The sequence below is a fragment of the Podarcis pityusensis genome (assembly GCF_964106645.2).
Source record: "Podarcis pityusensis genome assembly, chromosome: 2".
In the NCBI taxonomy this organism is placed as follows: Eukaryota; Metazoa; Chordata; class Lepidosauria; order Squamata; family Lacertidae; genus Podarcis; species Podarcis pityusensis.
Window position 1 is genome coordinate 72,882,408 of NC_138029.1, and position 19,789 is coordinate 72,902,196.

At 44.5% G+C, this 19,789-nt stretch overlaps 1 protein-coding gene across 17 annotated transcripts in view; it reads left to right on the plus strand.

Moving 5' to 3' along the window:
- Nucleotides 1-2,029: 2,029 nt before the first annotated feature.
- Nucleotides 2,030-19,789, plus strand: part of LOC308472002 (acylamino-acid-releasing enzyme-like) — a 59,168-nt gene continuing 41,408 nt past the window's right edge. For 12 of the 17 annotated variants that reach the window (XR_013983232.1, XR_013983233.1, XR_013983234.1 and 9 more), the window contains exons 1-16: nt 2,030-2,159; nt 2,261-2,393; nt 5,350-5,476; nt 6,264-6,351; nt 7,192-7,270; nt 8,166-8,302; nt 9,885-10,022; nt 10,967-11,058; nt 11,684-11,724; nt 12,781-12,902; nt 13,282-13,342; nt 13,639-13,733; nt 15,467-15,518; nt 16,960-17,048; nt 18,578-18,713; nt 19,480-19,566. Coding sequence is in view for 11 of the 17 variants with exons in the window: in XM_080996427.1 (XP_080852553.1) it covers nt 2,127-2,159; nt 2,261-2,393; nt 5,350-5,476; nt 6,264-6,351; nt 7,192-7,270; nt 8,166-8,302; nt 9,885-10,022; nt 10,967-11,058; nt 11,684-11,724; nt 12,781-12,902; nt 13,282-13,342; nt 13,639-13,733; nt 15,467-15,518; nt 16,960-17,048; nt 18,578-18,713; nt 19,480-19,566 (1,510 nt within the window). In the remaining 6 variants the exon portion in view is untranslated. Of the gene's footprint in view, nt 2,160-2,181; nt 2,394-5,349; nt 5,477-6,263; nt 6,352-7,191; nt 7,271-8,165; nt 8,303-9,884; nt 10,023-10,966; nt 11,059-11,683; nt 11,725-12,780; nt 12,903-13,281; nt 13,343-13,638; nt 13,734-15,466; nt 15,519-16,959; nt 17,049-18,577; nt 18,714-19,479; nt 19,567-19,789 lie in introns of those variants that run through there. The other 5 variants (XM_080996426.1, XM_080996428.1, XM_080996423.1 and 2 more) reach the window with 5 other exon arrangements.

Genomic DNA, 19,789 nt, shown 5'->3' on the forward strand with positions numbered 1-19,789 from the left:
GGGGAATTCAGAGACCCATTACCCTATCTGCTGCTAGTTTTTGTTGGGAACTGAGAGGTGGACTATCAATAGCCACCTTAAAATTCTTGTTATTTTCATTGGCTTTGTCCCATCCCTTGTCAATTTCCCCCTATTATTATTATTATTATTATTATTATTATTAAAAATGTCTATACCACCCGTCATCCAAGGATCACAGGGCAGTTTACAGTGTAAAAACCTAAAACATAGTAACAAACAAAACAACACACGCCAGTTTAGAAGGCCATAGAATGTCTTGGATTCTTGAAAATACAAGTATTTTTTCTTTATTTATCTATCCATTTAAGAAACCTTAAATGGAACAGGAGGACATCTGATATTAATGTACTTGAGTGTATCACTAATTACCACCATTCTTTTTAAATAACATCCCGTTAAAGTTCCTGTTCACCTGTTCATTCAGTTCTGCTTTACATAATCCCCAAAGAAGCCAAAAACCTTCAAGACAGATTAGTTTGGTATTGTTAATACTTCCTGGGCTTTGAAGATGCTCAAACTCAGGATGAAAGGGAGAAACGTACTAAGAGGAAGGCACGTTTGGCAAAACCCTCACCATGACCAACTCCTGCCCGGAAACCTATGCCCCCGCTGTGGAAGGACGTGTGGATCCAGAATTGGCCTCCACAGTCACTTACAGACTCACTGTTAAAACCATGTTTATGGAAGACCATCCTACTTGGCTATGAGTGATTGCCAAAGAATAAGAATACCTCCATTTGTAAGACAACCACTTTTGTCATGGGTTGGGAGCCTGTGGCTCTCCCATTGTCGTTGAACTCCAGCTCTCCTCACCCCCATCTATCATGGCCAATAGGTAGGGTGTCCCTGTAGGGGCCAAAGGTTCCTCATTGCTTTGTTAAGATAACTGCTTTGCATTTGTGCTGGGAGCCAAGTAACCAGATTTTGAATTCCTACTAAATAGAAGATAGTGTAGGATTAATCACGCCACAATTTCCCAGTATTTTTGCCATTTTCATTCCGAGGGCTTGGGTCAGATTAAAATGTATTTTGATTCTCATGCTGTGTTCCGTTGGTTAAATTGTCCACTTAGGCCAGTGAACAGAGCTACAATTTAACTTGAATCTCCTATATTCACAGCCTGCCTCCTGTATCCCACTGCTTTTTCAGCAGTGCTGCATAAGAGTAATTGGTTTCATCCTTTGCGTTCTCCATAGCCTGTAAATGAAAGTGTTGTAACAAATGAAATGTTGCCAAGAGACCGCTGCTGAAAGCACCACCCTGATCCCATCACCTTCCTTTAGTTCTGCCTCTGCTTCCAGGGGATTGACCTTCCCTTGAGAAAATGTGTTGAGGGAGATGCACACACCAGTATGACTTGTTAAATTGTGCGCAGTTGTGGTTGAGACAGCATGAGCTTATCTGATATATATAACACCAGGTTCCCTCACAGCGGGGGACTATAGAATGGAGATTGGGGTCTGGGGCTAGGGGCTAGGAGCGAGTTCTATTCACAGTAGCTGGTGTTCGAGCGTCTGTGTAATTGCGTTCTTGCCACCTGTGCGGTTTCCCTTCATCACATTGTGTTTTACTCTTGCCCTTCCAAGCACCTTGCGGCAGAGCAGCGTGTAAGCGTGGTTCTCACGTACCCAGCAACCCTGCAGGTCAGCTGAAGTGAGTGAATGGTTATGAGAAAAAGAAGCAGCAAAACTTTGTTGTTGGGGTTGCTTTTATTATGGGCAGGGAGACCCCGATACAGTCAGTTCTCAGAGATGGGGATCCTGCGCGTCTCACAGGGATCAGACACAGCACCGTCGATCCCTCAGCTGTGACGAACACAAGCCTCCCCTTCGCGTGTATCTTTAAGTTTAGTCGCCTGCCTGGAAACAAAGGAGCGGCGGGATCGGGGGCGAGAAAGGCCGCCACCCCTTCGGCTGGGCCTTCCCAGCAGGGATTTCGTGGGGGAACCGCGAGCAGAGGCCTGGCTCTGTCCCCGCCTCCTCTCCCCCATGGCCAATGGCTGTCGGCACCGCCCGCTTCCCGCCCGTGCGCTGTGGCCGCCCTGCTGTCCCGGGACAAACGCCTCTCGGGCTGCTTCGGGGAAACTTTGCGGGGCTTCCAGGGCGATGGCTTCTAGAGCGGAGCGGGCGGAAGAGGCGGTGAGGCTGCGGAGCAGGGGAGGAGGGCGCTGGGGAGCAGGTGCCGCCGGGCAAGCGCCTCTATTTGCCCTGAAAGAACGCCGCCTCTTCTCTCCTTCTAGCCTCCAGCTGGGCCGGGTCCTCTGGGCGCCCTGTATCGGGAGCTGAGCCGGTTTCCCCGCGTGACTTATGCCAGTGTAGGAGTCGGGTTTGCTGCCTGCGGCGCCGCCACCGAGTGCCTGCCCCTCTACACGGGTGAGCCAGTTGCGCGGGTTAGGCGCTCTCCTCTCCCGGACCCCACTTCAGAAGAGCCGAGGTTGTGTGGACAAGCCCAGTGGGAGGTTGGGCTGAGCTGTTGATGGGCGGGCAGTTTCCCAACCCATTCTCTTTTCGACGGGCTTCAGCACTGCTCCATTAAAAACACTGTCACATGGAATTAAAGCAGTGAACAGCATGTTGCAAGTGACTCAAGCCCACGCTGGGGAATAGACTAGGTTTATAAACCCAGAGGGTCTTCTGCTGGTTTCCTCACTTCCAGAAGTGAAGTTACACAGGGACTTTCCTGTAGTGGCTCCCTCCCTGTGGGAACACCTTCTCTTCAGATGTCAAGGAAACAAACAACTATCTGACTTTTAGATGGCATCTGAAGGCAGCCATGTATTGAGAAGTTTTTAATGTTTGATGTTTTGTTATGTTTCAATATATGCTGTAAGCTGCCCAGAGTGGCTGGGGAATTCCAGCCAGATGGGTGTGGTATACATAATAAAATTATTATTATCTATTGAATTTATATACTGCCCTATATCTGGTCTCAGGATGGTTCACAGGACAAAATCAAAATATACAATCACAAAATACACAATCAAAATAAAAGCCACCATTAGAAGTGTAGCTGTGCAGAGTAGTACTGCTGGTACTGTATACTGTTTAACTTGCTGGAGGATAAGTGAGGGTCTCACTTTGTAAATGCCATGGACAAGGGTTGTGGGGGGACGACGACTCTGAGGTGCAAATTTGGTATATGTATGGAGGTTATAAAGCTTGTGTATGGTGCTTTTTGAGTCTGGTTATATATATACCTGGTCCTTTGCTGTTAATCAACTGTTTTAAAAGCAAATATTAATATGCAGTGCTGTCCGCTTTGGGCATCTCAAACCCCGAGCCAGTTAAACGTGGAGTTGCAGTGGCCTTCCATTTGAACTCTGTCACAGAGAGAGGTTGACATAAGACAGCCAGGACACCTCTTACTTGGTAGCAGATGAGAAAAATATTGGATTGCCCCTCTGTCTCTTGCCTTTACACCTCTGGGATTAGAAGTATCATGGCATGGAGGTCAGAAAACTAAGTTGCCTTTTCAACAACCTGCCTCCATTGGGGCCTTGTCTTAGGTCTGGAGGAGAGGAGTTGGCCCAGTCTTGTAGAAACTCTCAGGTGTGTTGTAATCATATGCACTGCAAAAAGCTGACTTCACTGTGTAAGAATAACACCATCCCAGCCCATACATCTCAAGTTTGCAGTTACTTCCAAGTTAAAAGAAGATGTGTAATTTATTTTTTTTAAAAAAATTATCACATATGCTGAATGCAAGGGGGGTGGGGAGTGGCTGCCCCCTTTTTATATGGTAAAGTAAGAGACTTGTGTATAATGTCAAATTAGCAGCCAAATATTATAAGCAACATGATTTGAGACTGTGGTTAAAAAAGCAATGTGCTATCAGGCCTTGCAGCATCTCATGGCAACTGACAGTTTTCCTGCAGTGAAAGAGATGTTTAGGATGGGTTGTCACTGCCCTCTTGCTCTACTGGCAGGAAGTCGAATCCTCCAGGAGGGATTACCTGAGTGGGCTGGGCAACCTCTTTCAATATGCTAATATTCAAGCCTGAATAAACTCTTGAGAACTATGATCAGTAATGTGGCAACCAAGAGCTGTAAGGGAGGAAAGCTTAATGGGCTGGATTGTAACAGTAGGTAAGAAATGAAGATAAGAGAGATGGCCATATAGATAGGGAAATGAGAGAGGGAAACCCCTCTCCAGAGTGCAGGATAAGGACCCCTGTTTTAAGTATGCTGACGGTACTCATCTTTATACACCTGGCTATGGCTGATCCTAGTACCTGCAGTAGCAAAATATTACAACAGAGCAGGCCAACACCCCTTCTCATTGCAGAAAAAGAGCTTAACACAAAGTCCAACATTCTCTTTTCCTTCAGTGGAGGAGGGGAGTCTAGGATGAGTTTGGGTGCAAACTATGTCCCTGTGACCTGAAGGAAGCCTTTGCTGATACATATTTGCCCAGAGGCAGCTCTGGTAGAGGTGGCAGCTCTGCAAATCTGCCCTAGGACAGCCTTGGTCCCAAATGTGGCAGGTGCTGCTACACTTCTGGTGAAGTGTGCTGTGATGCTCTGGTGTCCTTGCCTTGAACAGAGCCCTCCAAACCCTCCAAAAATATTGAAAAAGTTGCTATCTCAATATTTCCCATTAGTTTCCTCTGTCACACAGAAAAATAAGTATATTTCCACTTTTGCTGCTCTGCCTGGTATTGCTGAGAGTGGAAATCCAGGCAGTTGGGTCTTGAGCATATGTAGAAGTTAGGTCCCAGTCCCACTCAGTGAGGCTGTTAAGATGAAGCTGCAAAGTTGGCCAAGAATCTCACAGCCTAATTTGTATCTAATGCTAATGATTTCCAGCTATCTGTAGAATGTCAAGTGTCTGTTCTCAGTTAGAAAAATGTCACTTATGCTGAATTTGCAGCATGAAAGAGGATAACTGCTTTATGTGTGACCTCTAAACAATGATAAGCAAAAATGTCTCTTGAAATTACCAATTCCAGAAGTCTTCATTGAGACCCGTTACTCATTCTGTTTACTTGCAATTTCAGTTCTGATGAGCTGCACTTTCCCTAAATGTCTCTAAACACAGTTAACTGTCGTCTCTCACAAGATTAATTCTGGTATAACACATTCTCAACTCCTTTATTGCTGGATGAGGTGCTCTTTCTCCCGGTAGCTCTACGATCAGTTCTCCATTTCTGAACTCTGGTTATCTTAATCATGGTGTCTTGGAGCAGAATCGGTGTCTCTGTCTTGCTGGCTTTCTGGACTTTGTGCTTCCCACAGATTTCCACATAAAATTCAGAAACAGCAGTACTACACACTGGGATGGGAGATTCCAAGGCTCAGATACCCGGTCTTACCTCCCTCCTTTCCTGCAGAGTGGTGCCAGCCTGACCTGGGGCGCCGTCAGAAGCTGCATTTCAGCCGTCAGTATATCCTACACCACAATAGCAGAGCAATTGTCTCCGTTACTCCTGTTGGCGTTCCAGCTGAGATCCGGGACCAGTACGTAGAACATCCAGTTGCCCTTAGCATACCTAACCATGCTTTAGAAATTCAATCCAGACTTGGATTGGGATAACCTGGCACAAGATAAAATATAAACCAGAGTAAGGATAATCAACTTTTCCCAAGGAACCAAGATAGGTTAGAATGGGTTGTTTTCAAGGGGGTGCTTTAAGAGAACATAACTTTTTTTGCCTTGGTGACAAATTGTGCTACCCTATTACTGTCAACTGTAACTGGCATCAGTTTCCGCAAGTCATAGGCTAAGATCCTTCTTTGTGCAACCTGAAGGTCTTCTACTGGGAGTGATGGGAATCATAGGACTGTAGATAAACTATTTAGCTCCAGGTTGGAGGGTTTTCCTTAAAGCAGATGGAAATAAATGGGCTTTAACCAAATGACCTATCTATTGGTTTACTTGCACAGACTTTATGCTTTGTTTTGGGGGCAGTTATGCAACAATGAATGCTCATCCTGACTTGACTTTGGGTTGTTTATATATCATCCTGTCAATTTGCTCGTCCCATACTTTGTGATGTTAGGAAAGTGACAGGGAAATGAATTTCAAAGTCCTTCAGAAAAAAGTGGATTTGTTGCGCTAAGGTAACAGAGTGCTTTAACCTACTTGAATTGTGCACACCTAACGTTTTGGTGTGTGCTTGAATCCCTCCTGAAAAACACTGATGGCCTTTGGTGGGGGGTGGGTGGGAGTAGGGTGTCCTTTGGTTTTAAATACCTCTCAGAGCTGGCTCTGCTGCTCATGTTGTCCCTATCTCCTGTGCCACAGACTGCTGATCAGAATGTCACCTACTGGGATGCATAAGGCTGTTTTCACCCATCACTTGGAAATGGGGCAGAAACAGGAAGTGATAGAGGTAAAATGGTGTTTGTGCGTGACAGTAAAGTGCATGCTAGCTAGCAAATACCCGTCACACCTAGAGAGCAAGGATGGTGCTGCAAAGACTTATTAAATGCTTTGTGTGGAAAGAGTTAGGAATAGTGTTGCTGCACCCAGGTATGTGTATTTGGAATTTTGTAGGAATATACTTTTACAATACTGTATGCAGCCGTCTACTTGTGGGCTATTATTATCTGCATTGTAAAATATTGTGGTTTTAAAATAAAAAATAATAATTTTGGTTTGGAGAATTTGGTGGGTTGTTTTATTATTGCTGGTTCACTGGGGGTGTTTTGTAGAAATAACCTTGTATTTTACATTTTAAAATTGATGTTGTTGTATTATTTAGTTATATTTTATAATGTAAACTGCTTTGAAAGAGTTGTTCTCAGGAAGGCAATCTATAAATATTTTAAATAGACATAAATAGTCAAAGCTGGTTACTACAGGCCTCTGGATATAACAGAATAACTTGATAATTGCCTTTTTGTTAACATGAAATCTGAGATTCAGCCACGGATGAGAAGGAAGGAAGTCTGCAGTATTATGTGTGAAACATCCAGGGAATCTGCCTTTATGGGGATACATAGGCTGACAAAAGGTGAGGGATTACATGCACAGTCCCTTGGGACTGGTATCACTGGGCACATGTCTCTTAAAATCTGGCACTGCCCTCCCTCACCTCTTCAGCTCCCCCATCTTTTTCAGTCCTAGCAGTGGAGTCAGGGAAGAAAGTGGTTATGGTGCTTGAGGAAATGTAGCAGGCCTGTTGCATGGTAGTGGTGGGCATTGGCTCTTGCTGATTTCTGTTTCTCAGCAGGTCTGGAGCAAGAGTGGAAGGGTGAGAAGCATTAATCTCACAGCACTGGATAAACATGGCAGAGTATACACAGATGGTAAGGGCAAAAGAAGTGGGCTTGGCTGTATGCTGCTACTCTGCAGGCAAAGCAAGTGATGTTCCCTCAGTCCTGTGTGCCCTGCTCTCTCCCAGCACAACACTTGCTCATGCTTCTTCCTATTAACATCCTCTCCCTAACGCCAAAGGAGAATTTGGTTATCCTACGCTATATTCTTTCCTCTTTCACTGCCCTTTCAGGCATCTCTGGCTGGCATTCTTAAAAGGTCCTCCCTAACTCTCACTGGAACCAGGTTTTCAGATCTTAGTGAAAAGGCTAGGCTGAACTGCTTTGGTGAATGTCACACTAGCCATGCACCTAGGTCACAAAGCACACACGCCTTTACATGTTTCTGTCTGTGAAAACAGTCTGAGGTAGAATTCTGGTGAGGCCACATGCATATTTAAATATGCAGCACAATTTGAGACCCGGTCTATGCTACTTGAGATTTCACTTTTTCAAATCACAGATTTCACATTTAGATAGCAAATCCTGAGCTCTTTGCATCTTAAGCATCAAACTTCCACACAAAGGGGGAGCTTGCTTTTTAGGCACAATGAACAATTATAACTCCACAAGTAGAGTAGAACTATCTTTGGCTGATATTTACACACTGTTTAGTAACTTGTGGCTTTTCTCAGGTACAGATTCAACCAAATAGTTGCATCAGCAGTGCAACAAGTCCTGCCGATGCAATGGGGCTTCCTCCCCGCCATTCAATGGCTTTGGGGAAATATCAGATCAGTCAGTCAACCTGTTACCCATAGTTGTGTGCTCAGCATTATGAACTGCTTCTTTTCCCACTTGCGTTCTGCTTTAGTGAGAGGGGTCAGCCTTTACCTTTACCTTTAAGGAAGATCATTACCTATTTTCCTATCTGACCTTATGCCACCAGAGCAGTTTGGGTGTTTTGCCTGGTCCAGTTCAGAAACACAGATCCTTTATGTTGCTGAGAGAAGACGCCCCAAAAGGCAACCACTTTTCCCTCAAAGCAGGTCCCCCCCAGGAGAGGAGCCAGGTGAAACAAGAAAGGTATCTACTTTTTATTATTTGGCATTGAGATGCTTATACTATGCCACATGCTTTACCATCTTTATTCTGTCATAGAATCAGAATTGTAGAGCTGGAAGGGGTGCCAAGGGTCATCTTGTCCACCCCCTGCAATGCAGTAATATCAACTGCAGCATCCATAAGAGATGGTCATCCAACCTCTGCTTAAAAACTTCCAAGGAAGGAGAGTCCACCACCTCTCAAGGGAGTCTGTTCAGCTGTTGAAGAGCTCTTACTGTCAGAAAGCTCTTTCTGATGTTTAGTTGGAATCTCCTTTCTTGTAACTTGAGTCCATTGGTCTGGCTGCTACCCTTTGGAGCAGGAGAAAAGAAGCTTGCTCCATGTTCATGGGACAGCCCTTTAGACATTTGAAGTTGGCTATCATATCTCCTATCAGTCTCCTTTTATTCAGGCTAAGCACACCCAACTCCCTTAACTGTTCCTCATAAGGCTTGGTTTCCTGATGCTTGATCATCTTGGTCGCCCTCCTCTGCACACATTCCAACTATTAAATATCCTTCTTAAATTGTTGTGCTCCAAACTGGACACAGTATTCCAAGTGTGGTCTGACTAAGGCAGAATAGAATGGTACTATTACTTCCCTTGATCTGGACACTATACGTCTGTTGATGCAGCCTAAAAGAGCATTACTTTTTTTTTTTGCTGGTGCATCTCACTGTTTAGCTTGTGGTCTACTAAGAACCCTAGATCCTTTTCACATGTACTGATGGCAAGCCTGATATCCCTCATTTTCTATTTGTGCAGCTGGTGTTCCTGCCTAATTGCAGAACCTTATATTTGTCCCTATTGAAATTAGTTTTGTTCATTTTCTTAGTTTGAACCCAGTTCTCCAATATGTTAAATTGGAAAATAGGGACACTTGGATGGTCTGAAATAGTCACATTTGACTTCAAAAGAGGACCAGTGGTCAGGGATGATGGGAGTTGTAGTCCAACAACAGCTGAGGATTCAAGTTTAAGAAACACTGGCTTAGAGAATAGTTTGTGGATTAAAATTGCAGATAAAGTCGTGCTTATGGAGGCATAACTGCAGAGGTTGTCTGCAGAAAATTCTGGTGAGTGAAAAAAGCCTTTGCATGACATTGAGGTCTATATGTCTTTCTCATGGGAAACTCTATACCTGTATTCCTGAAGGAGCGTCTCCACCCCCAGCATTCAGCCCGGACACTGAGATCCAGCACCAAGGGCCTTCTGGCGGTTCCCTCACTGCGAGAAGTGAGGTTACAGGGAACCAGGCAGAGGGCCTTCTCGGTAGTGGCGCCCACCCTGTGGAACGCCCTCCCATCAGATTTCAAGGAAATAAATAACTATCTGATTTTAGAAGACATATGAAGGCAGCCCTGTTTAGGGAAGGTTTTAATATTTGATGTTTTTTCACATTATTATTATTATTATTATTATTCTGTTGGGAGCCGCCCAGAGTGGCTGGGGAAACCTAGCCAGATGGGCGGGGTATAAATTGCTGCTGCTGCTGTTGTTGTTGTTGTTAATTATTATTTGGATCAGGAATCTTCACAAGACCTTCCCCTCTGCTTTTTTCCTAGGAGGAGCACTTTGTATACTATGACAATTGGGGAGAAGCACTGAGTGATAAAAGCTTCCCTGTCTTGTGCCTGGTGAATGTTGAAACCAGTGAAGTTTCAATGCTAGAGGGCATCCCAGGGCATATCTCACCTGGACAGGTTAGTGCAATGCAGCATGGGAATTTAATGGGACACTCCTCAAGCCACCATGGATTGCAAGCATTTCAGAATAATGAAGCAAGATTTAAATTAATAAAATGGGAGGAGGAAGTCTCTGACCCATTAGCTTTATTTGGCTTGCAGAAGAATGCATGAAGCGGTCATGCTAGGTGTCCTGGGTCCTAGAGGTGGTTCTGAGCTCACAAATTGTATTTCTCTTTATGATTCTTGCACTTTTTGCACCCTTAGCTTTTGAATAGTGTTGAACTGAACAAGGGAATCCGACAGTGGCTTTCCATATCCTCCTAGAAGGTGCTTTTTCAGAGCCAACTTTCCCTCAGCCCAGAAAGAGGCTTCCATGTACAGGCAAAAAGAGGCAAACCATCTCCCAACCCATCCTGTTGCCTGTTGCATTGCCTGTTGCAGTTGACGATCTGTTTGGTACAGGATGCTGTCACATTCGCTCCCCACTTAAATGTAGAAGTTCACATCTTCTCTGTTTCATGCAAAAAGCACCTTTGCAATGGGTGGAACCATGCATACTGCTAAAATTTTAAAGGTAGAAAGTTGCTGTTTAAATAAATTGGTGCTGGAGTACAGAGGTTTATTCATTTGTGCAACATCAGTTCAAGTACTAGAGGCTGGAGCTCAGCAGAAGCCTGCTGGAGAAAATGCTGCTTTCTCAGATCCATCACCTGACCCTTCATCATGTGCAGAGGCAGATACATACCTCCCATGCTTTCTGCTTCCAAACATTTGTAACAGTAAATTAGTCTGCTGCCTGCAGAGCCCTGATGATTGGAACATCTCCCAGTAAACAGCCTTGTTGCATTTCAGCCGCTGCAGCAGCATTCTGCAAATCTTACAGGGAGACAAAGCTTAGCCCATGGTGCAGCACACCCAGATGTCAATGGCTAATATTTTGCTTTTGCTTCCCTGGCCAGGCCCTGTGGTCCCCAGACGACAAAGGTATACTGTTCGTTGGCTGGTGGCACGAGCCCTTCAGACTGGGTTTGAATGCTTGCTCCAACAGAAGGTAGGCAAGGTCTCAGTCACTCTTAAGTGTGAAACCATGGATTCAGCTCTCCAGTTGGCTGTGCCAGGACCAGCCACTGCCTCAGGGAAAATTATGAGGACAACATTTTGCTCAGTTTAGAGGAAAAAAATAAAACAAAAGGGGGGGGAATACATGTCCTGACCAATAATGAGATCTTAGTCAGTGATCTTGGTGATCATTTCTAAAATGTAGAATCGGCAGAAGTGATATTCTTGGGTTTGGAAGGAGCCAAATGGGTTATTTGTTAGTCCAGCTCCACCCCTGTCCTTCCTAAAATAGTATAGACTATATCTAAATGATTCCTGATGGGTGCCAGCCCATATTTTCCTTGGTGAAAACCTCCAAGGAAATGCATTCTGCTTCTCTAAAGTAGCCTGTTCCACACACAAAATATATATATATAAATAACCTTGAAGGTTTTCCTAAATCAGTGGAAGGTGGAAGGGAAAACCTCTAGATCCTCAGCTTCACTATATTTTAAGTGCAGAGTGTGAAAATTTAATCCTATAGTTACTAGCATTTAATTCATCATGGGGTGGGTGGGTGGGTGAAAAACCTGGTCCCTGTTGGAGACGTCTCACCCATTCCCTTCTCCCTGCCATAGGTCAGCCCTTTTTCTCTTCGATCTCTCTGAAAGTAGCTGTGGTAAGTTTATCTCTGAGGCAGCTTATCTCTTGTCTCTCCATGCAGCATCTTTCCTTGCCATATTTCTCCAACAATGGTGGTGGTGGGGTGTACCTGTAGCTTCTCAGTCACTTGGAGCCCTGGGTGGATTTCCTGACCGTGACAAATGTTTACACAGTTGGTCAGGGCTATCACATTCAAATATGTCAAGGATTCTTTGTTGTAACTTCACAAATGGACACATTTCAGCAGAAACAACTTTTCCTGCCTTAGTACTGCAAAGAAAGAGCAACAGTGACTGCCAAATTTACAATCTGTGTGTACCTGCAAGCCAGAAGAGCCCAGTCTTCCATAGAATTCTGCAGCCCAGCAGAATCTCAGTTTTGCAGCTTAGTTTGCCTTTTGTAAAGGAGCTTAAAAATGCCCAGAGATATGGCCTTCTAATGTTTCAGCAATCAGACATGTGGTTGCATGGCCGGATTTAGGTTTGATGAGGCCCTAAGCTACTGAAGGTAATGGTGCCCTTTATATGTCCAGCTGTCCTTTGTCAACAACAAATTGTCGCTGTTTTTTGTTGTTGAATAGATTCTATATGGTAATTTATGGACCTAATAGGTCCATACACAACACAAAACACTGTTGTTGTATGTAGGTTTTATTTTATTTGTTTTTTTATCTTTTATTTTGGAAATGTACATCCAGATTTTTTTTCTTTACATTTCTTGGGGGGGGGGCAAGAGAGTGGGGCCCTAAACTATAGCTTGTTTAGCTTATACATAAATCTGGCACTGCCTTTACAGGTTACTAGTTTCAAACTTACTTTGCTTTCCAAAGATGTCTATAGTTTCTTCAGTCACTATTGCTCCTTTCTTATATGTTTTATTTTTTTCAAAATGTGAGTAAAGAAGCGTTGTCAGAAGAAACCTCAGAGGTAAATTTACAGGGACTTTTCAGAAAAGGAATTCAGATTGTCCACTGTTAAGGTTTTTCTAATTTCATCACCTGGGGACTTCTGGCCAATTGCCTTTATGAGGTTGGTCTGTATGTCCTGATACTGCATTGTGTCTGTGGTTGCAGAGTTGCTGTCCTCAGATTCCGAGGCTGTTTCCTCTCCCCGGCTCAGCCCTGATGGAACTCGCCTGCTATACCTTGAGTGCCCTGTATTTGGGCCTCATCGCCAGTGTCTGAAGCTACAGATGGTAAGTGTGGCGCTTCTGGTAGGTAGTTTCTTGGAAGAGAAGGGACTGTGGGTGCAGGCAGGTCATAATAGCAAAGAAACTGTGGAATTTGAAATGAGTATGCAACAACAACAAAAAACATTTAGAGAGTAGAAAAGCTGAGTTCAACATGGCCTTATTATAAAAAGTTAAAATGATATAGTTCTTAAATGCAACTAATTCTGATTGCAGAATTAAAACATTGTAGAATTTAGCATTTATTGAAAGATGCTGTAAGGGAGATTAGCTTGGAATCGACTACTGAAAAGATGCAGAGCAACTGTTCTGTGGGATTCAGTGGAGGAGAAGTGTGAAGTTTGCTGCTTTGTATTCATTACCTGATTTTTTCCCTCCTGCTTAGCTCAATTGGCAAACTAAACTCACATCTACAGTGGTGGACATAGTCAGGACTGCCACATCTGGTAAGTCTCAATTTCAGAGACGGAGCATGCAAAATTAGAGTTGCTTTTTTATCGCCTTGCCTCTTTAGTTCATACATGTCCTACCACCCAGCTCCTGCTACCACATACAAAAAGAATGCTAAGGCTTGCTTTTGTTACCCAAAAATGGAGAGTCCTGCAGTCAGCCATATACCTCCATATACACCGTATTCCACGCAGTGTCTTTTTATAATATCTGTTTGATGCTGTTCTCCAACATTTCTCCAAAGCTCCAGACTTCAGCCATGTTTTACTTTAACCATTTTCTCCCGTTTCAGGGTTTTTTGGGATTTACTCAGGGGCACTGCCTCTGCTTTGTTGGGCTGCTGACAACCATAGAGTCCTGCTTAGCACTCCTCAAAGGAGTAGAAAGGTATGCTGAGACCAGAAGGGAAGACTTCGGGGTGTGAAGATGGTGTACCAACGAAAGTTTGCAAATGCTTTCCACCAGTCCTGAGAATTTGCAGGATGTATAGGAAGATGTTCAGGTTTATGTAGTGTGAATGCAAAACAATTGGCTTCATAGAAAGTGTGTGTGTGTGTGTGTGTGTGTGTGTGTGTGTGTGTTTTCATATATTTGTCTTCCACCAATAACCTCAGAACAGAGCTTTAAGACTCACAACAATCCCTATGATGTTGGTTGGGTTTAAATATTGTCGTGACCTGCTCAGTGAGCTTTGTATTTAAACAGGGATTTGATCTTGGCTTCTCCATGTCCTAATAAAGCACTTTTGCCACTCAGATACACATTTCAGAAATGTAAGAGCCAAGCTTTAATTACAGCTGGGGAACGTGAACCATGTGTACTGAACCTGAAAAGGCTCATGAGGGTGTAAAAAGTATCTGTTGGAAATCAGAGATGAAGAAACTGTGATTGAGAAGCTGGCATACAGGAGGCCTCAAGGCAGCAGTGGCTTTACTTCCCTCACTGCCTTAGACAGACAGGAGCATGGGATCAAACTTGGAACTAATTTGCCAGTTCCTGAGCGTCCTCCCCAGTTCCTTCCCTGCCTTACCTAGGAACTGAGCCCCTAGTCTTTCTCTAGTCTTGGATTACTTCAGAGGCAGCAAAAGTTGTGTCCTCCAGATGCTGCTGGACTCACATCATCCCTGAATACAGTCATACCTTGGTTCTCGAACAGCTTAGTTGACAAACAAATTGGCTCCCAGACGCCGAAAACCCGGAAGTAAGTGTTCCGGTTTTTGAACGTTTTTCAGAAGCTGAACGTCCGACGCTAATTCCACTTGAGTGCAGGAAGCTCCTGCAGCCAATCGGAAGCTGTGCCTTGGTTTTCAAACAGTTTCAGGAGTCGGATGGATTTCCGGAACGGATTAAGTTCGAGAACCAAGTTTCCACTGTATGCTGGCTGGGGCTGATGGAAGTTGGAGTTAACACTATTTGGAGCGTTGCATTTCTTCAAGTGGCTACAGCACATTTCCCCCCGGGATTACACAATAGATTCTGGACATACTGTGGTTCCAATCTGCGTCGTTCCTGCCTCAGAAGGATGTTCTCTGCCTTTCTTGTTCTCTGTGCTTTGACTCTCCATCAGGATACAGAACTGGCCTTAGGACCTTGCTAGTTAGTGCAAAGTTTGATCACGTATCCCTGCCTTTGGTGACTGGGTTAACACATACAGTGGTGCCCCGCAAGACGAATGCCTCGCAAGACGAGAAGCTCGCTAGACGAAAGGGTTTTGCGTTTTTTGAGTCGTTCCGCAAGACGAATTTCCCTATGAGCTTGCTTCGCAAGACGAAACGTCTTGCGCGTTCTTGCGAGTTTGTTTCCTTTTTCTTAAAGCCGCTAAGCCGCTAATAGCCGTGCTTCGCAAGACGAAAAAACCGCAAGACAAAGAGACTCGCGGAACGGATTAATTTCATCTTGCGAGGCACCACTGTAGTTATTTGGAGGGTTCTTGCACACCCACTGACAGGAGCCTTTGTGGTAGGTGGCCAGTGTTCCAAAAATATTCTCTGAGATTATGTATGAGTGGGGGGAGGAAAGTGAGAAAAAGCTTTTTTTCCATTATTAAGTTTCCATGGGCTCTGGTAACAGAGCAGCCGCTTTCCCAGCCCTCACTTTCCTTCCTTTATTATCTCTTGCAGGAGCTGCTGGTTGTGGATACTGAGCTGGGGAGTGTGAAGGCTGTTACAGAAGGTACAATCAAATCTTAGCTTGCAAAGTCCAGGGGCCGTATTGTGTTTGCTGAGAACTGTCCCAAAGACCAGGCACCTTAATTGAGAAGTCTCCCATATCCTGTATTTCTGCCCATTTCCGAGATCTCGGGGAAAAGGAAGGGGCTAGAAGGCTACAGCCAAGCTCTTCCACTTCCTGTATGCTGGCTTACATTCTCAACAAGAGGCAGCCACTAGTAATCCATGCCAGATCTAGTTCCCTTTCTTTATAAGGGGTCTTTTTTTGAGGCAAATGAAGCTAGAATATTGGTGCTAGACTACTACTTCTGTTCATTGTGTACATGTTTTTTATATGTGTATAGAACTGGCCTCAGCTACATTTCGCATCATTCCTTGCTGGGGCCGAAAAGCCTCCTGAGTGTTGCTTGCTTGCTTGTTCTCCTATGAGGCAGCCAGCATTCCGTTACATCTGTAGTTGTAACCCATTAATCGTGTGGCACCTAGATGTTTTCCATTGAGATTGTGGGGTCCCACTGAGATTGGATACGAATGTGCCCCTGAGATACATCAGTAAAAAGCTCTGGCAGATCCTTCTATGCTGTTCAGGATGAGAAGGAATTCTGTGATCCTATGAGTAGGCTTCTTTGCTTTATGCTTCAGCTCCCAGGGGACTCTTTCAGAGAGTTGGGCCTTTCATCACTTGCTCCATTCAGAACATGGTTCCTGTTAGATGTTAGTAGCTGCTCCTTGCTCCCCCGTATTACTTGGGTATGCAACTGCTCATCTAATTTCATCAATAAAACCAGTTCTCCTCTTTCCCCATTCCCTATGTGAACATTTGCATTTTAATATCTTAATTTCATTTCATTTTTGAGGATTATGCCCACCCCCTCTCCAGGGAAAGAGCACCCTCCTCCTCTTCTTCTTCTTCTTCTTCTTCTTCTTCTTCTTCTTCTGTGATCACTCATAGCCGAGTAAGATTGTCTTCAATGAACACCGTATTAACAGTGAGTCCATAAGTGATTGTGAAGCCCAATTTTGGATCCACCCGTCCTACTACAGTGGGGACATAGGTCTCCGGGCAGGAGTTGATCATGGTGAGAGTTTGACAAACATGCCTTCCTCTTAGCATGTTTCTCCCTTTCGTCCTGAGTTCAAGTGTCTTCAAAGCCCATGACACCTTTGGTAAAGGCTGTTCTTCAAATGGAGCACTCACAAGCCACTGTTCACCAGTTGTCGGTGTTTATACTACAGTTTTTTAGATTTGCCTACCTACCTACCCACTCTATTCTCTTTCCCCCTTTAAATAAGCAAAGAGCAATGTAGCAGGGAGACATTTTCTTTCAAAGCCAGTTGCTTTCTTTCCCTCCTCCTTCTCCCCTCCTTCCCAAGTCATAGCTGATCTGTTGAGTCACTGACAGCCCCAATAACTCCTAAGCAGTACTCTCTGTAACCCATCCCAGGCACTCCAGAAGGTAGCTGGACCCTGCTGGGAATTCAGCAGGATCTCCTGGTGGTGAGCTGCTCATCTCCCAATTGCCCTCCAAGCCTGGTAAGAAACTTACCTTGCAGGTCAAGGTGTGGGTTGCTTCACCCTCCAATCCCCTCTCCATTATTTCTAGGGGAACCTGATAAAATTGGCAGGTGCCGGAGTGAGCTTTCATACTGTGCTCTTTTTCACAATGCTTGTATGTGAATTTTAAGCAAGGCTGTAGCCAAAAAACCCAATGTGAATGTTTCTTTAGTGTGACTATTTAGCTTTGTTCAAACCACAGATATGCCTCTGTAGCCCTCCAGATGTTGTTGGACTCCAACTCCCATCAGCCCCAGTCAGCATGGCCAGTTATCAGGGATGCTGGGATTTGCACTCCAACAACATCTGGAGGGTCATAGATTTCCCATTCCTGATTTTCACACTGGCCTAGTTCACACTGAGCCATGGTTTGTTTGCTAGCAGCAAATCACAGTGTGAAACCAAGGTTTATTTCTGGCTTATGAGTAATGGTTTGTTTTATCTGTGGTTGGTGCTATGTCCAAATTAGGCAGCCTTACTTAACCATGGTTTATTTGGCCACTTCACCCATATGCTCAACAGGCTACAGAGGAATTGAGGAGAGAATAGCCGGAAAACAAACCAAGCTTTAAAAAGCTGTGGATTGTTTGCTCGTATGTGAGATGATATGTGGTTTGTTGAACAAATTGTGGCCAATACAAATTATGGTTTAGCATTACATTTTAATGTGGTCACTGTATATAGCAACACAGAAACAGTAAGCAATGTCATCTCGGGAATACCTTCAGAAAGAAAGAGAGCCAGTGTGGTGTAGTGGTTAAGAGCGATAGTCTCGTAATCTGGTGAACTGGGTTCGCGTCTCCGCTCCTCCACATGCAGCTGCTGGGTGACCTTGGGCCAGTCACACTTCTTTGAAGTCTCTCAGCCCCACTCACCTCACAGAGTGTTTGTTGTGGGGGAGGAAGGGAAAGGAGAATGTTAGCCGCTTTGAGACTCCTTAAAGGGAGTGAAAGGCGGGATATCAAATCCAAACTCTTCTTCTTCAGCCCAAGCCCTGGAGCCCATCAGCCTTGTGCTTGGAATAAAAGCTCATTCATGATTTGTGCTAATTATAGTTAAGACACCATAGGCAAACCATGGTTTTGAGCTGCTTGTTTGCTTTAGTTTTCCTTTTGCTCAGCACTCATTTCTCCTTGAAACAATTGGCTCCAGAGGTAGAGCAACATCCATAATTGAAGTTTATGAATTCTGGCAAACTATGGTTTGATATCTTGGTTTGGCAGCTTATCACAAACACTTACTTTTGAAATAATGTAAGTTCAGTCATAAAACAAGCCATGATTTGCACTTACAAATCATGGTTTGGCATGTCAGTTGAATATATCCTTAGTGAAACAAACAGTTGTGTAAATTCCCTTGTGGATTGCAACAAATGCAGATTCCATCAAAGATAGATATTTGAGGACAAAGCTAGTGCTATATAGGCTACTTGCAACGCTAAGAGATCTTGTGCAGCACACTGTTTGGTCCTTCAGGTTAGGTAACAAACTATTATACCTGCTTCGCAGAAGGTAGGAGTGCTTCCCCCTACAGGATGTGAGCTGGAACTGCAGTGGACGAGTGTGGAGGAAGCCTCTGAACTGCCAGATATGGAATGGAAGATTCTCACAGTACATCCTCCCATGACTGAGGACAACCAGTACAGTAAGGATGCAGGAACAGGGAGCCTCAGGCCAGGCACTTGACTCACTCTCTCACACGCACTGTTGGTTGTGCTTTACTCTGTTCTATGCAGTAAGTTTGTCTTAAGTGGGACTAGGTTTGGCTGTCTGGCATAAGTACAGTTTGTAGGGGGACAGCCTGGCTTATGGGAATGGTCAGGGCTCCTGCATAGGTGAGGTGCATTCTTCATTAATTCATTTTGTGTGTTGTTTTTTTAAAAAATCTAACTAAAGAGTAATCTGAGCTTGGTGTAGAAATTGGGGATAGATTCATCACCTTGCCCTGAGTGCTGGGACAGCCCAAACAGAGTTAAATAGGATGAATGGAATGAAAGAGTTCAGCATTGGGTAGCCTGGATTCTTCATCCATAGTGTCACTGTAATGTTTGAAAATTGGGAAGGACATTGCACTGATGGTCCTTCGTAACATAAGTTAAAGTCTTAAGGCAGGCATCCCCAAACTTGGCCCTCCAGATGTTTTGGGACTACAGTTCCCATCATCCCTGACCACTTGTCCTGCTAGCTAGGGATGATGGGAGTTGTTCTTCCAAAACATCTGGAGGGCCGAGTTTGGGGGTGCCTGTCTTAAGGCCTTCTTTTGCATTTGGGGCCCTGAGCAGGAGGAGGTGCTAGGTGGAGGAGGAGGGGTGCCTGTAAAGCCCTGGGGTTGCAGGTTGACTCCCCCAGGGTAGTGAAGTTTGAAAAATGGCACTCAGCAGCAAATAGCTAACGTGTGGCCTTTTTTGCAGCTGGCCAGGCATTTGAAGCCCTGTTGCTGACTCCTCGGGGGAACAAACGAGGAGAAAAGACATTTCCCCTTATTGTTTCTCCACATGGTAAGTCACCACAGCTCTTTTCTGCTGCCTGCCCTGACAGCTGGCCCCATCTTTCTTTGCTTCCTTCTCGTCGTTCTGTTAGGACCCTATCCAAGGTGATCATTTTACATTTTTCCCTATGAGAGCAGAAATCTTAAGACTGAATTCTGGAATGTAAAGAGGGCATTTCCAACCTGTTGCCTATTTTCTTATTTCCTGAACACAAACTTCTCAGCTGCCGATT